At 32.5% G+C, this 16,141-nt stretch overlaps 1 protein-coding gene across 1 annotated transcript; it reads left to right on the forward strand.

The window, feature by feature from the left end:
- The first annotated feature begins 3,374 nt into the window (after positions 1 to 3,374).
- On the forward strand, positions 3,375 to 4,313 carry LOC126022578 (olfactory receptor 6C6-like). The gene has a single exon (XM_049783546.1). The coding sequence runs from the start codon at positions 3,375 to 3,377 to the stop codon at positions 4,311 to 4,313; it is 939 nt and encodes a 312-aa protein (XP_049639503.1).
- Positions 4,314 to 16,141: the final 11,828 nt, after the last annotated feature.

Here is a 16,141-nt window from a genome sequence, read left to right on the forward strand (position 1 = left end):
TGTTTGATAGTTTCCATTGTATTGGCCTTTCACCTCAATAGTCAAGTTGACTCCAAGGTGTTTGAGTTTGTGTGACTCTAATGTGAATTGGATTGCTTTTAATTTTCATTTATTCTTTATCATTATTTTTGTATAAGATGGCCATTAATTTTTGCTTGTTAATTTTATTGCCTGCCACATAGCTCTATGATTCTATAATTCCTAGAAGCTTTTTGGTAGAGTCTTTAGAATTTTTACATATAGTAGTTATCTCACCTGCAAATGATAAGATCTTAACTTATTTCTTTTCTATCTGGATGTTCTTGATATCTTTTACTTGACTTTATTTCATTGAGTTTTGACACTATATCCCACCACTGCCTCTGACCTTGAGGGTTTTTTGTGACAGATCAGATAAATCTTTGGGATGTTCCTTTTAATGTAATTTTCCTTTTTGATCTTGCTTCTCTTAGTAATCTCTGTCTAGCTGTGAGTTTCATCATTGTGACTAGGATGTGTCTTGGGGTTCTTTTATTCAGATCTCTTTTAACTCTTTGGACACGTAGGATTTGGTTGCATGCACTCTAACTCTGGAGATTCTCTGCAATTACATCTTGACTTTTGATATTTCCTGGGGATTTTCTTTCTTGGTCTGAGACTCCAGTGGTTCTTATGTAGTTTCTGCTGAGTTTATCAAAGACTTCTATTTTCATCTGTTCACATTCTTTTGAAGATTTTTTGCACTGTTTGATAAATTTTTTAAGGCTCTTTTCATTTTTTGTTTTTGTTGTTGTTGTTGCTGTATGGAGTTGTTATGCACCTCATCTTCCAATCTCACTGCTTTGGTCCTTCGCAGCTGTTACTCTGTTGGAAAGACTTTCCAGTGAGTTTTTCATTTCATCTACATGTTTCTCAGTTCTGTTATTTCAGTTTGGGTTTTTCTGATTTTTATTCTCATATCCTCTTGATTCTTATTTGTGGTATGTTCAGCTTGGTCTATGCTTTCTTTCAGTTCTGTATGTTATGCTAGGATTCTTGACTATGTATATATATCATGGGCAAAGCAAAGTGGCTGGGCTCTTTAGGCTCCACTCTTCTTGGTCTGTGTCAGCTCACCTTTGATCATGTTGCTTCTGCAGATGCTTCTGGGTGGATGATCCCAAAAGCCACAGCCAATAGTCAGGCATCAGCCTTTTACAATGGCATTTGGCAGCAATCAGTCTCCATACTCTTGGGTTGTTTCAGTTAACCTCTGATCATGTAGCTTCCACAGATGCTTCTTGGTGGGATTGGTTCCAAGAGCCACAGCTGATGGTCAGGAAGCAGCTTCTTGTGTTCAGAGGCAACCAGCTCAGTCTTGAACTACTTAATAACTTTGTCTATCAGTGATTCAATTAAAAAAATGTAAAAATGTACAAAATAATTTCTGATAATTTTCTTGAAATTTAAGGGAAGATTAGAATATTTTTAAAATCAAATGCCAAAATTTTATGAAAATTAATTGAAGGTAGTACCTAACAATGGTAATATTTAGTTTGTTTAAGAGAATTTATGGAGCATTTTTGAAATAAGATTAGAGTTAAAAAAAGATTAGAGTTAAATAATAATTGTCATGTTCTTATTATAATGGTGGTTGCATTGGATTTATGTGCTAAATATTTTGATTAATTATTATATGCTAGTAATTACATAATGAGGAACAGATAAAACACCAAATGCTTCAGAAACAATGGATATTTAAATTTTTTAATATTATCTAAATATTAAATTATAAGGAAGCACTTATACATTCTATTGTTTCTAATTTGAGATGTGGTCTCAATCAAATTAATAGAATTCTGAGATGTTGTCTAGTAGTAAAAGCAGAGATTAGTATTTATTACTTTTTCCTAGTAGATTTTGTCATAATGTCTCAGCACAGTGGGATATGTGAAGTTTTTATTGTCATTAAAATTTTGTAACAGCAACAATAGTTCTCTTTGGGGAGAAAGTCACTTCAGTTTTGTAGTTGAAGCTATTAATAGTGGTTGCAATATCCTCCTTTGTTCTTTTTTAAAATGACTTAATTGTTATGTCTGGAACCAGCCTCCAGAGAAAATTTCTTTTTCTTTTCTCTTTTATATCAATTAATCCCTTGTGTCTTTTATGAACAAAATGATAAAGCAGTGACTTTGTTAGTGTAAAATTGCAAGAAATAATTATTTGTTAGAAGACTAAGGTTTCTATAACTTCTGGAATAAGTAAAAATATTTTCCATAAAAGAATGACAATTTTATGGAGATAATTTTATAATATAATAGAAATTTTTTCTCTGACATGGTAGTGGATTGTGACTAAAATAATTATAATAGTTAGATTCTATGATTATACTATGAGTGAATATAAAACATATTATCATATATATTTTTACAAATTGTATGTTATTTAGATTAATCAGAGAAACAAAGAGCAGGATTAAAGTCTCAGTGAAAATGATTTTATATCTTATAGTACTAAAGCTAGGTTAATGCTCATTTATTTTTGAACATTCATACTATTTTTATGGGAGAAAATAACAATATATGCTGTATGGTAAGTCTCATAATGTGCAAATGAATATCTAGATTATATGTGAAAGCAATTATACAAGTACAAGTCAATTATTATTCATTGACTTTGTAATGCTTATATTTTTTATTTTTATGTAGATGAAATATTTGACACTACCTGATTTACTATAAGAAGATCAAATATTGAAGCTACAGAAAAACAAATGAAATAAAAACATGAAATAAAAAACAATGGAGAAGTATCAATATGAAATAAATGAATGGTATATATGCTATTATACTTAAATTATAGATACATATATAAATGATTATTGCATCCACTTAATATGTTTAAAATGTATTCTCTATAACAAAAATTTATTATAACATAAATTTAATAGTGCTACAGTATTCAATATGTAATAAGAACATCCACTTAACATGTTTAAAATGTATTCTATGTAACAAAAATTTATTATAACATAAATTTAATAGTGCTACACTATTCAATATGTAATAAGAACTTTCAATAATTTATGCGATATTTGTTAAGAAAGAGAAAAATGCATTTTAATAGTTTTTATAAATTTTACAAAAGTTAACTTCTTTGGGATTATGAGCTGAAATTTAAATTATCTTTTTATATAGGGAGAAGTAACTCAGTGTTGCAAGAATATTTGTGGTATAAAAAAGCTATTAAAGAATATATAGGTTGGTCTATATATTATTTTTGGTTTGTTTTGGATATTTAGGTCAGTGCTTAGACATATTTACAATTGTATTTTTATACATTCATTACTTTAAAAATTATCTGTTATTTTTTATTTATGGAGTTTTTCTCTTCATCTAATAGATCTGAAATCTGAAATGAATAACCAGTCAAGAGAGATAGAGTTCATTCTTTTAGGACTGACTGATGACCCACATTTGCAAATTGTGATCTTTATATTTCTCTTTCTAAACTATATGCTGAGTGTCCTAGGAAACTTAACCATCATCCTCCTTACCTTGCTGGATCCTCGCCTCAAAACTCCTATGTACTTCTTTCTTAGAAACTTCTCCTTCTTGGAAGTTTCTTTGACAACAATATGTATTCCCAGATTTCTTATAACCATTGTGACGAAAAACAAAATCATTTCCTATAATGGTTGTGCATCTCAGTTATTCTTTTTTCTCTTGTTAGGAGTAACAGAATTTTACCTACTGGCTGCTATGTCTTTTGACCGTTATGTAGCCATCTGCAAACCTTTGCATTACTCCATCATTATGAGCAACAAAGTATGCTACCAACTTGTGCTAAGTTCATGGACAGCTGGATTTCTGATTACCTTTCCACCATTGGTCATGGGATTGAAACTTGAATTCTGTGCCTCCAAAGTAATTGATCATTTTATATGTGACACTTCTCCTATTTTACAGATTTCATGCACAGACACACATTTACTAGAGTTAATTTCTTTTGTCTCAGCTGTCATAACACTTGTAGTTACATTACTGTTGGTAATCCTTTCCTATACACACATTATTAGGACCATTCTAAAAATGCCCTCTGCTCAAAATAGAAAAAAGGCTTTTTCCACTTGTTCTTCACATATGATTGTCGTCTCCCTTACTTATGGCAGCTGTATATTTATCTACATGAAGCCATCAGCAAAAGAAAGAGTAACTATATCTAAAGGTGTAGCTGTTATCTACACTTCAGTTGCCCCTTTATTAAATCCTTTTATTTATACTCTAAGAAACCAGCAAGTTAAACAAGCCTTCAAGAATATACTCTGTAAGATTTTCTCTTTTTTCAAAAAATAAGGACAAATATTTTAAATTTTGGAAAAATATACTTTTACTTGTTTTTAATGTTACATAGTCTGTCCTTCTTGTGATATTTTAAGCAAAATTTTCAACATAATGTCCTCTTCTATTACTCACCTTAACTGCTACACTAAGATTCATTTTTTTGCATCATTAAAATAATATTAAGTTTAATTTACACTACAAAGATAGCACTGCCCTCCAAAGAAAATATTTTAGTTACTAATAATAATAGAATATTTTTCAGATATTAGTGTAAAACATACATTATTGTTGTGTTTTTAGGTGCTATAGGTCATATTTTTACTATAGTATCAAACCTGATAATTTAGAAGCACACTTTTGAACCAATCAGTCAAGGTTTAAATTAAGATATACATGTGTGGGGCCGGGAAGGTGGCGCTAGAAAGGTGGCGCTAGAGATAAGGTGTCTGCCTTGTAAGTGCTAGCCAAGGAACGGACCGTGGTTCGATCCCCCAGCGTCCCATATGGTCCCCCCAAGCCAGGGGCAATTTCTGAGCACTTAGCCAGGAGTAACCCCTGACCATCAAACGGGTGTGGCCCAAAAACCAAAAAAAAAAAAAAAAAAAGATATACATGTGAGCCTGATTATGTTCTTCAAATTGTTTGCTAAGAGTCTCCAGTTAAAATAAATGTCATAATATTATATTTTATAAACTTATTTTGAGGATACTATTAGGTAAAAAAAAAAGTGATTCTAAATTTGCATTTGGTTAGGTAAAATTCTCAGTTGATGTTGATTTATCTTGGAGGTAAGGAACAGATAACATGTTAGCTTTGGCAAGATAGTGTTCAAGAAGCAAGAATTTGTAAATATTACTACCTTGGGACATTATATTGAAGGTCTAAAGATTCAAAATTTGAGGGTGAATACGGATTAAAAACTTTATTGGTTTATTTAAATGCAAAGTTCATATTTTCATCCTTAAATATACTCATCTGGATTAGAGTACAAAACATAGTTGTAGATGATTCTGTGACAGAATTTTTCAACTAAGTTATTAATTATGATCAATGTTACCTTTCTAAGGATTGTTGGTTAGTTCTACTTTTGATGAGTTTTAAAAATTGGAAAAGAAGGGAAAAAATCTGAGGGCCTCATTTTAAAATAAACGAGTAATTTGAGAGTTAATTGTAGCACTTTTGAATCACAAATCCTGAAAGAAAGCTTCCTGAGAATAAACTAGAATTACTCATTTTCTGGCCAGTGTGGATGAATGAAAGGTAGTTGAGAAAAGAAACTTAGTCTTCTTAGTACATGCCCTGCTTCTCTACATACATAGATATTTAAATCCCTTCAAGAAGTGTTTTTTTAATGCTATCATTCTTTTATAAAATGTTACCTAAAAGAAATTCCAAAATACTTAGTATTCTATATTGAATAATGTTATAATAGACATATAAGTAAAAAATGATTAAGTTACTTGCAGATGTTACTGTTATCCATGAAACATGAATAGATATAAATGAGGTTCAGAATTTTTTTCTGTTTAATATTCATATTTTAAGTCAATATAACTTTTCTTTAATTTTTTTTGAGTTTCAGTCATATAATGTTCCAACACTCTTCACTATCTTTTCTGGACTCTCCTCAACTCAACCTACCCTCACCAGCCTGCCACAATGACAGGCACATTTTCCTCTCTCTCTTTTTAATCTCCTTTTTCTTAAGACACTGTGGTTTTCAATACTATTAAAGAAGGGATATCATCTATACAATTTTACCTCCTTTTAGTGTCCTTTCAGCATCTATTTTGTTCAGGGTGACAATTCCCAGCTTTTATTGTCTTAATGGTCCCTCATCTGTTCTAATTGCAAACTTCTTCCCTACCTTTGTGGTAAGCATCCAACCCTACACAAATGCTCCTGGCCTTTTTTTCTATTGTTTTGGAAATTATGTAAATAGTATGCTTTTTGTATATCCTGCATATGAATGTGATAATTATTTATCTGTCTCTTTTTCTGACTTCACTCAGGATAACACTCTCCATATTTAAGTAAATTCTGTGACTTAATTTTTTCTAATGGCTGTTTAGTATTCCACAGTGTACCATAGTTTCCTTATCTACTAATCTATTCTCAGTCATTTGGGCTGTTTCCTGATATTGTCTATTTTGAATAGTGCTGCAATGAACATAGTAGCACAAATGCCTTTTCTGCATTATGCTTTGGACACCTAGGGAATATTCTCAGTAGTTATTAGCATTTGCTTTACTTGGGCAGATAGAATAATAAATTTATGCCATTATATTTAAAAACCCAACATTTTTTATATCTGTAATTCTTTGCTTCTTAATATGTAAAATACAATTATATATTTAAAGCTATCTGGCACATTAGATACATGATTTGTAAATTTTTATAGCTTTTTTGTTTTCACTATTTTGAATGTACTTTGATCAAAAATTATTTAAGTTTGATGAAATCTAATTTATGTGTTCTTTTGAGATTTTTGCATTTGTGTAACCTTTACAAAATATTGCTGATTCTAAAATTCAAAAGATTTATATGTATAATTTCTTCAATATCATAATTTCAAAATCATAATACTTACATATATCTTTGATTTTATTGGTATTGACTTCTGATATGGGAAGGAATTGGAGAAATATTCCTTTTGTATGCACATATTCGCTTATTCCAAATTGATAAAACTATTATTTTGCTATTAAATAATATACCATCCATTTAAAATTTAATTAGAGAACATGAAGGTAACAAGAGTCAGGGATGCATAGCTGGCTTTTTTTCAGGCCTCCCTGGATTTTGTCAGAACCTGAATTTGACCCTAAGTACCATATTAGTCCTAATCACCACCAGATGTAGTGGTCCTGAGGCCCCTTTACATCCTCAGGCTGAGTTTAGATATTCCCAAACACAACACATTGTGCTGTTCTGATGACACCCAGATCCATATGGTTCAAAAATTGAACTATTCAGACTGGTTAGCTTACTTCTAACCAGTTCCCTGTGAGCACAAATTAATTGACTGTCAGAAAGTATACTAAGATATTTGTTGCTAGCTGATTTTATTGTTATTTGTTTTGTTTCTGAAAATTAGGTGCAGTGTTAAAAATAAAAAAAAAATAGAAAGAGAGAAGAAAAGAGAAGAGAGAGAAAAGCAAATTGCCTGTCCCAGAGACAGGTGGGGTGAGTGGATGGGAGGGAAACTGGAGACAGTTGTGAGGGAAAATTGCACTGGTAAAGAGTGGTATATATTCTATGATTGAAATTCAATTATGAACAATTTTGTAACCAAATGCTTAAATAAATTACTTATAAAAATATTAAGCAGCTCTGAATTTACATTGATGTCTAAATTTATGTGGTCCTATTGGGATGACAGTATTAAAAATTTGAAGTTGTCATATGAGTTACGATTTACAAGCTATATGATATTTTGGCATTTGTGGGCATAGTTTCAGCTGCCAGAATTTCTGAGAATATAAAGAGGTGAGGGAATAGAGGCCCTCCCACTCATTCCAACAAAGCACTGGTGGTGTCAGCCCAAATACTGGCATACCATAAGTTTAATTCCATTTGGCATCATTGCAGATATCCATGTAAAGTCATGAAGCTGGGTCATTGGGAGAGTAATGGTTGTGGGTGCAGCTGGCATAGATTTGGTAGACTAGTGACTCTTCTCTCCCTGAGATTGCTAGTATTTATCTGCGAGACCACTATGCCCTTGATTTTTCATAGGGTGGTTTACACCTCTTTTGAGAATAGAATGTGTTTGTGGAGCTGACTGAATGAAATTGTGGGCATGTAAGAGAAGACTGGAGAACGTTGCCTAACTTCACTCTCATGAGTCCATGTGATGCAGCCCAAATAACTAGATACCTGGAGTTTTGGTCCATTTGAAATCGCTGCAGAGATCCATAATTTTCACAAATATTTTTACTGTACTTTTAAAAATATTTTCATTACCACTTACTTATAAACAAGAAACCTAAAACATTATTTTGTACCTTTCAAGGGAGTAGTCTTGGGAATAGGTAAATATTGAGGACAATGGTGGAGAGAAGTTTGCATTGATAGTAGGATTGTTGTTGTACAAGAGTGGCAGAAACAAATGCATTATGAACTTCTATGTAAGACATAGTCTTTAAATAAAGCAATATATAAAACAATAATAAACTTCTATTAGTATTTCTTCATTACAGTTCATAAATCTATTTTAATTGTAACAGTGTTTTGATTACTAGCTTTATGCAATATTTTTTATTTTCAAGCATATTTTTCTTATAGTTGTTTTCCCTTTTCAATCTTTTTTAAGTATTAGTTTTGTACTTCTGCATTAATTTTATTTTTCCTTTTGGGCCACTCACTGTGATGCTCAGAGCTTACTCCTGGTTATGTGCTCAGAAATCACTCCTGGCTCGAAGGACCATATGGAATGCCAGGGGATTGAACGAAGGTCATTCCTACATTGGCCAATTACAAGGCAAACACCCTATCACTGTAATATTGATCCTAGTTCTACATTAATTGTAGGTCTAGTTTTTCAAACAACAGCACACAAATGTTAAAGAATGAGAGAAGTAGAATGTCTGTCCCAAATACAGGCAGGGGTGGGGGAGGAAGGGGGATAATGGTGGTGGGAATGTTGCACTGGTAAAAGGGTGAGTATTCTGTTTATGACTGAAATTCAACTACAAACATTCTTGTAATCATGGTGCTTAAAGATTTATATAAAAAATAAAAATAAGCTATTAAAGTAAAATAATAAAAAGTAAAATGTATTTAAAAATAAAATAAATGAGCTCCTAGATTTTATAAGGATTACATTATTATAATATAAAATGATACAACTCTATATCAGCTTTGGAACTATTACCATCTTAATTACAGTATGAGTCTCATATTGATGGTCATTGTATGTGTATACATTGAGTCTATCTTAAATATTTAAGATAATTTTAAATTTTTTGTATACTTGTTACACTCAGTTAAATTTATTAAAATAACTTTTGCATAAAAATCAAGAAATGCAAGGAAAATTAGTCAATTAAGTTCTGGATACATTTCTCCAAAGGAGAGATGCAAATGAAATCATCTGAAAAAAATCTCATAGTCAGTAGACATAAGGAAATGTAAATCAAAGTCACAATAAAATACCACTTCACAGGCACATATAAAAAAGGGAACTGTGCTTAGAATCACTCAGAATCACTCATAGTCCTGTACACAAATACTCATAGATGTACCATGAATAACTTAAAAAACTCAGATCCCAATTATTTTTAGGTAATAAATGATAAGAAAATTGATATATACATACACTGAACCTTACTCAGTATAAAAAAAGAACAAAATACCAGAACATACTATTCCATGGATGATCCTGAAAATATGAATTAAAAAATACAAGAAGGAAATTTTTCCTAATGTCTTTGATATATATATATATATATATATATATATATATATATATATATATATAAACATATATTTCAGAAGACACTGGGAAAATTATCATATAAGACGACTTTTGAAACAAAAATAGTCAACTGAAAATCGGGGGTCGTCTTATACACTAAGTATATCCTGAAAAATGTTTCAATATGCTGCTAAACGAAAATTGTCTGAATATTGTCAAAAAACAAATTTTCCAATTTGATCCTGCACCAATCACTGTAAGGCTGCTCTGACCACCTCTCTAACTCAGCCAATTCAAGCAGGCTTTTTATGCATGCAAATTAGACAATGTTCTGGACCCGAATCTACACTGTAAAAAGCCTGCTCAGATTGGCCAGAGTCAGAGAGGAAGTCAATTACAGTATAACCTTTGAACCTTTGCTTGTTGTGATTGGCTCACTGTGGTACATACAGTTGCAGCACAGGAATGTTCTGTCTGATACAACAAATATAGGCCTAAACCTATGTTTTAACTGCAAAATTAGGGTCGTCTTATACGCCGGAAAATACGGTATATACATACATACAGACAGACAGACATGTATGTAAATAGTGCAATTTTCCTAAGAAAATATTTCACCACTCCTGCTTCACCACACATCTACTCTTCTCTGTAGAGACAACAATCTGACCAAAATTCAGGGTATGTTGGTAATTGGGATATATTTCCAGGACTTTTGAAGTGACTATAGATACCATCCCCCCCACTTGCTCATACTTTCAGAAGGCCTACCAGCCAAAAAAAAAAAAAAAAAGGCCTATAAAAGCCTCAGTTTCACAAATAGTGATTGGAATTCCTGGATCTTGCAGATGTATTTATGCCTATGCAACAATTCTATATCCATTTTCTAAATAATTCATCCCCATAGAGCACACCAATTTATATGCCAATGTGCATCTGAAATCACCCAAATGTTTAGAAGTAAAAAAGTAAAAAAATGATCGACTAGCAATAAGACCTTACCATATCTTCTGACAATGGCTTAATAACATTGTGAGAAAGAATAATTTTCAAAATTTTTCTCACTGCAGTACTCTTTTTTCTTCCTTTTTACTTTTTTTTTTTAAATAATTTTACTCACACTTACCTGGAAACAAATTTATTATGATCAATTATGTCAACTATGTGATGCATGGTCTTTAAATAAAATAATTTATATTAAAAAGTAAATATCTCATAATATTACCAGAGGAAACAAGGATGTGAATTTATTACAAGTATTATTTTTAGGGTCAGGGTCAGAGGTTAGATGCTTGTCTTAAATGTGACTGATCCAGGTTAACCCCCAACATTTTATATGGTACTCAGGAGTTGTTCCTGAATGCAAAGCCAGGAATAAAAAATGAACACCACCAGGGATGACCTAAAAACAAAACAAAATAAAAAATCATATACAGAAAGAATTATTTACTAGTCTTAAAGTCCCTTTAGTAATAATTTTGCTATAATATAAGTCGGAATGTAATTGTTTATTGACATCAATTCTTTTATTTCATATTGATTATATTTTTAAATAGAGAGCTCTTAGAGAGTTACTGGCATACAATCTTGCATTTATTTTTGTTTAGTAATTTTCAAGACAGGTTTGGTTTTCTCTCTTTTGATACGCACTTCTGTGTTTTGTTAAGCACCCTGCCCAACATTCTCTCTCTCTCTCTCTCTCTCTCTCTCTCTCTCTCTCTCTCTCTCTCTCTCTCTCTCTCTCTCTCTCTCTCTCTCTCTCTCTCTCTTCTCTCTTCTCTCTCTCTCTCTCTCTCTCTCTCTCTCTCTCTCTCTCTCTCTCTCTCTCTCTCTCTCTCTCTCCTTCATTACTTTCTTCCATCTCTACATTTTTCCTTTCACTCTTTCTTTTGAAAATTTATTTTAAACCACAGTGAGATACAGATACAAAGTTGTTCATTACTGAGTTCCCTTATATAGTGTTCAACAATCTTATCTTCACCGGTGTGGGGTGTGGGTATCTCCTTCCCCAACTTCCTGTTTATCCCACCTGAATGATCAGAACCTCCCACACCTGGCAAGTAGAGGAGTCTGCCTGGGGGAAGAGAGGGGATAAGAAGATTTAGAGTCTGCAAAGAGAGACAGTCAGCAAGGAAGCCTGGAGAGCAGTTGAAAAGGAGATAGAAAGCCTGACTAGAGTACGGGTGGGGGCGGGATGGAGAGGAGGGATATTTGGGACATTGGTGGTGGGAATGTTGCACTGGTGATGGGGGGGGGGTGTCCTCTTATATGATTGAAACCTACCACAATCATGTTTGTAACCAAGGTGTTTAAATAAAAAATATTATTAAAAAAATAGAAAAAAGAAAAGGAGACAGAGGCAGAGAGCCAGAGGAGGAGCAAAGAAGTGGCTGCTTGGAAAAGGCTTAGCATAAAAGCCATGTGAGGAAATGTACATGATTGTTAGGACCATAAAATAAAGCTGGATGACTCCTGGAACTTCATCTGACTGCTTTATGAATTTCTGTGTCATCACCCTGCAACCTTCAGACCAAATAGTTCCTAGGAGCTGCAGTAGCTGGGCCAAGCTGAGAAATGTCTCACCATCCCCCTCCCAACATACCTTGATTGTCTGTCTCTATTAAAATAATATGCTAGGGACCTTGCGCACGCTAACCCTGCTACCCATATGGTCCTCCAAGCCAGGAGCAATTTCTGAGGGCATAGCCAGGAATAACCCCTGAATGTCACCAGGTGTGGCCCATAAACAAAAACAAAAATAAAATAAAATATAAAATAATAAAAAAATTTAACATGCCAGTGCACATTACTTGCCACTAATGTTTTCATTTTGTTCCTGTCCCCATTATCTCCCCTTTGCCTGACTTCATGGAATTTTTGTTTTTCCAAAAAAAGACTGGACAAATTTACATTTAACCAGAATAAATGAGAGATCCTTTCTGCCAAATTGCACCAACACTGGTTGATCTTGTTCTTTGTGAAGTGTGCCAGTCTCTGTGATTTGAGATAATATCTCACTCTTGTTTCTATATGCATCTCCCTGATGATTAATAACATAGAGAACTTTTTCTTGTGCCTTTTGACCATTTTTTCGTTCTTCTTTAAGGAAATGTCTGTTGATTTCCACTATTTTGGATAGGGTTAGATTTGTTTTTTTCTTGCTGAGTTCTACCAATGTCTTGTAAATCTTAGCTATTTATCCCTTATCACATGAGTACAGGGTGAATAGTTTCTTCCATTCTGTAGGAAGTCTTTGTATCCTACTCACCATTTTATTTGAGGGGCAGATGGCTTTTCAGTTTCATGTACTCCCATTTGTTTATTTTTTCTTCCACTTGCTTGGTCAGTGCTGTTTCATTTTTGTAGGTGACTAGCTTCAATGTCATCAATTACTTTATACTCTATATTATTCTACGTTATACTCTATATTACATTACATTTTACTCTATATTATAATGCATTATACTCTATATATTTAAGGTTTCAGCTCTGATATTCAGGTATTTAATTAATTTTTATTTGACTTTTGTACTTGGCATTAAAGAGAAATCCAAGTTCACTTTCTACGCATTGCTGGCCAATTTTCCCAACACCATGTGTTAAAGAGGCTTTTCTTGTTCCACTTCATATTTTTTGCCCATTTATCAAAGATTAATTGATCATATATCTGAAGGTCAGTCTCAAGATATTCAAGCCTATTCTATTGATCTAAGCATCTGTCTTTATTCCTGTACATAGCTGTTTTAATGACTGCTGCTTGATAGTATGGTTTAAAGTGGAAGATAGTGATGCTTTCTATCTTCTTTGCCAAAGTATTTCTTTAATTCTTTATGAATATTTATTTTTCATATGAATTTCAAGAGTGTTTGAACAACTTCTTTGAAAGAACGACATGGACATGCTTTTAGGCATTGAATTAAATCTGTGCATTGATGCTCATTCATGAGCACAGAGCTAGAAGTTATTTCATGAACATGCTAAGTATGGCCCCCTCAACTAAATAATGAACTAAAGTTAAAATTTAAAAAAAATCAGAACATTGCTTTGGGGAGTATTGCTATTTTAATTTTAATAATTGTTATTCCTACAAATCATGAGCAGGGAATGGGTTTCTATTTTCACATGTATTATTTCTTGAAATAATATTTTGTAGATTTCTTCATATAGCTCTTTCACATCTTTAGTTAGGTTGATTCAGAGGTACATGAGTTTTTGATGCACAATTGTGAATGAGATTAATATTTTTATTTTATATATTTCTTTCTTTTTTTAATATATTTTTTATTTAAGTAACATGATCGTAGTTGGGTTACAGTCACAAACAGAACACTCCCCTTCACCAGTGTAACATTCCTCCCTTCCCATCCCCTGCCTGTATTTGAGACAGGCATTCTACTACAGTTATTTGTTTTTAAGTTCAGTAAATTTTTTTTTTAAGGATAAGAGTAAAAAAATATAGTAAAGGTGTGACAGTGACAATCACCGTTGTTTGCATAGGTGCAGAAAAATATGGGAAAAATGGAAAAAATCCTTGAAGGATTACAAGAAGGCCTCACTCCAGAAGTAAGACAGCTATGTTATCTTCTTAATTATTTAGTCTGGATTGCTTATGAAAGATTATTTTTGAAGTATTTAGGGTTTACATGTATAGAATTATCCACAAATAGTGAGAGATTGAGTACTTCCCTTTGTACCATGATGACTTTTTTGTATATAGATATTTCTTTTTGCCTAATTGCTATGACAAGTATATCCAGCACTATATTTTCAAGATGCAAGTTTTGTGATTCCACATGCAGTCTATCTTGGAGAATATTTTCTGTACACTGAGAAGAATGTGTATTTGGCTATTTAAGGAGAAAAAGTAATATATATTATAAAAGTAATATATATATAAATTATAAGAATACTTATATATACTAACTCTTTTCTCTTGCATTACTTACCTCAATGCCAATATGTCCTTGTTGATATTTAATCAGGTTGGTATATCAACAAGTGACAAAATAGTGGTGAATTCTTCAACTATTATTGAATTACTATTGATGTCTATATTCAACTTTATTAACATTTTATAAGAATAATTCTGGACCCTCATTGGGTACATATATGTTTAGGAGTGTGATTTCTTCTTGATATACATATCACTTGATTATTAAAAGTGATAACTTATAAGCCTATAACTATTTAAACTATTTTTAGGCCATGCCTGGCTGTCCTCAGGGATTATTCCTGACTATGTGCTCAGTAATCAGTCCTGGCAGATTTTGGGAACATTTAAGATGACAGTAATTAAACCCAGGCTGGCTGCCTACAAGGCTAAATACCCTACCTCTCCTATTGTTCTGACTCCTCTTATAAACATTTTATGTATAGAGTCTATGTCATCTGTTATAAATATTGCTTCTACAAATTGTTAAGGGAGTTGGTTGCTTAAAGACTGTCTTCCAACCTTTGACATTGAATCTGTGTTTGCTCTGAGTATTTAAATATGTTTCTTACAGGCAGCAGAATGTTGGGTTAAATTTTACAATCTTTTTTATGTCTCTTAATTGATGTGGTTAGTTCGTTGACATTGAGAGAGATTTTGGAAATTTGTGCCACCTTACTAATGAAATTTTGTGGTTTTGAGACTGGAGTGATGGCACAGTGGTAGGGCATTTGCCTTGCATGCACATGACCCAATATGGACCTCAGTTTGATCCCCCAAATCTCATATGATCCCTTGAACCAGGAGTGATTTCTGAGTGCATAGACAGGAGTAACTCCTGAGCACCACCGGTGTGGCCAAAAATGAAAAGCAAAAACAAAAACAAAAAAATGAAGTTTTGTGTTTCTGTATTTTGTCTTTTCTTAAATACCTCCTTATTTTTTCCTTTTAAGTTTATTTTTATTATGTAAAGTTCTGGAACTGTCGTTATCCATGAATCCATGTGTATTATTTTTTAGAATTGAACTAGAGTCTGGCTGAATGAAGTATCAGTAGGGAGACATTCATTTATTCAAGTTTTTCACTATAACTTACCATTGCCTTTGGGCTTGGAATTTTGCTTTTCATAAATCTCTATAAATCTTAAGTATGCTTCTTTGTGTATAGTATCCCTTTATGATTTTGTTACTTTTAGTATTCTATCTCTATGTTTTTTATTATTGTGACCACGATGTGACTTGGAGAGTCTTTAACTTTTCCTCTTTTAGCTCTTATTCTTCAGGCATTCAGGATTTGGTCATGCAACTCTTCAGCTCTACGAATATCTCAGCAATGATGACTTTGAATATTGATTCTTCAGAGGGGTTTTCTTCCTGGCTCTCTGGGATCCAAATGTGTCTTGTGTTGTTTCTGTTCAATTTATCCCAAAGTTCTATTTTTATCTGTTCATTAATTTTGATGATATTTTTCATCTCTGTTCATTTATTTTGA

Source organism: Suncus etruscus, chromosome 11, assembly GCF_024139225.1.
Source record: "Suncus etruscus isolate mSunEtr1 chromosome 11, mSunEtr1.pri.cur, whole genome shotgun sequence".
In the NCBI taxonomy this organism is placed as follows: Eukaryota; Metazoa; Chordata; class Mammalia; order Eulipotyphla; family Soricidae; genus Suncus; species Suncus etruscus.

What these genes read in the sequence shown, in the direction of transcription:
- LOC126022578 (XM_049783546.1), top strand. Translation starts at nt 3,375, where the DNA reads ATGAATAACCAGTCAAGAGAGATAGAGTTCATTCTTTTAGGACTGACT.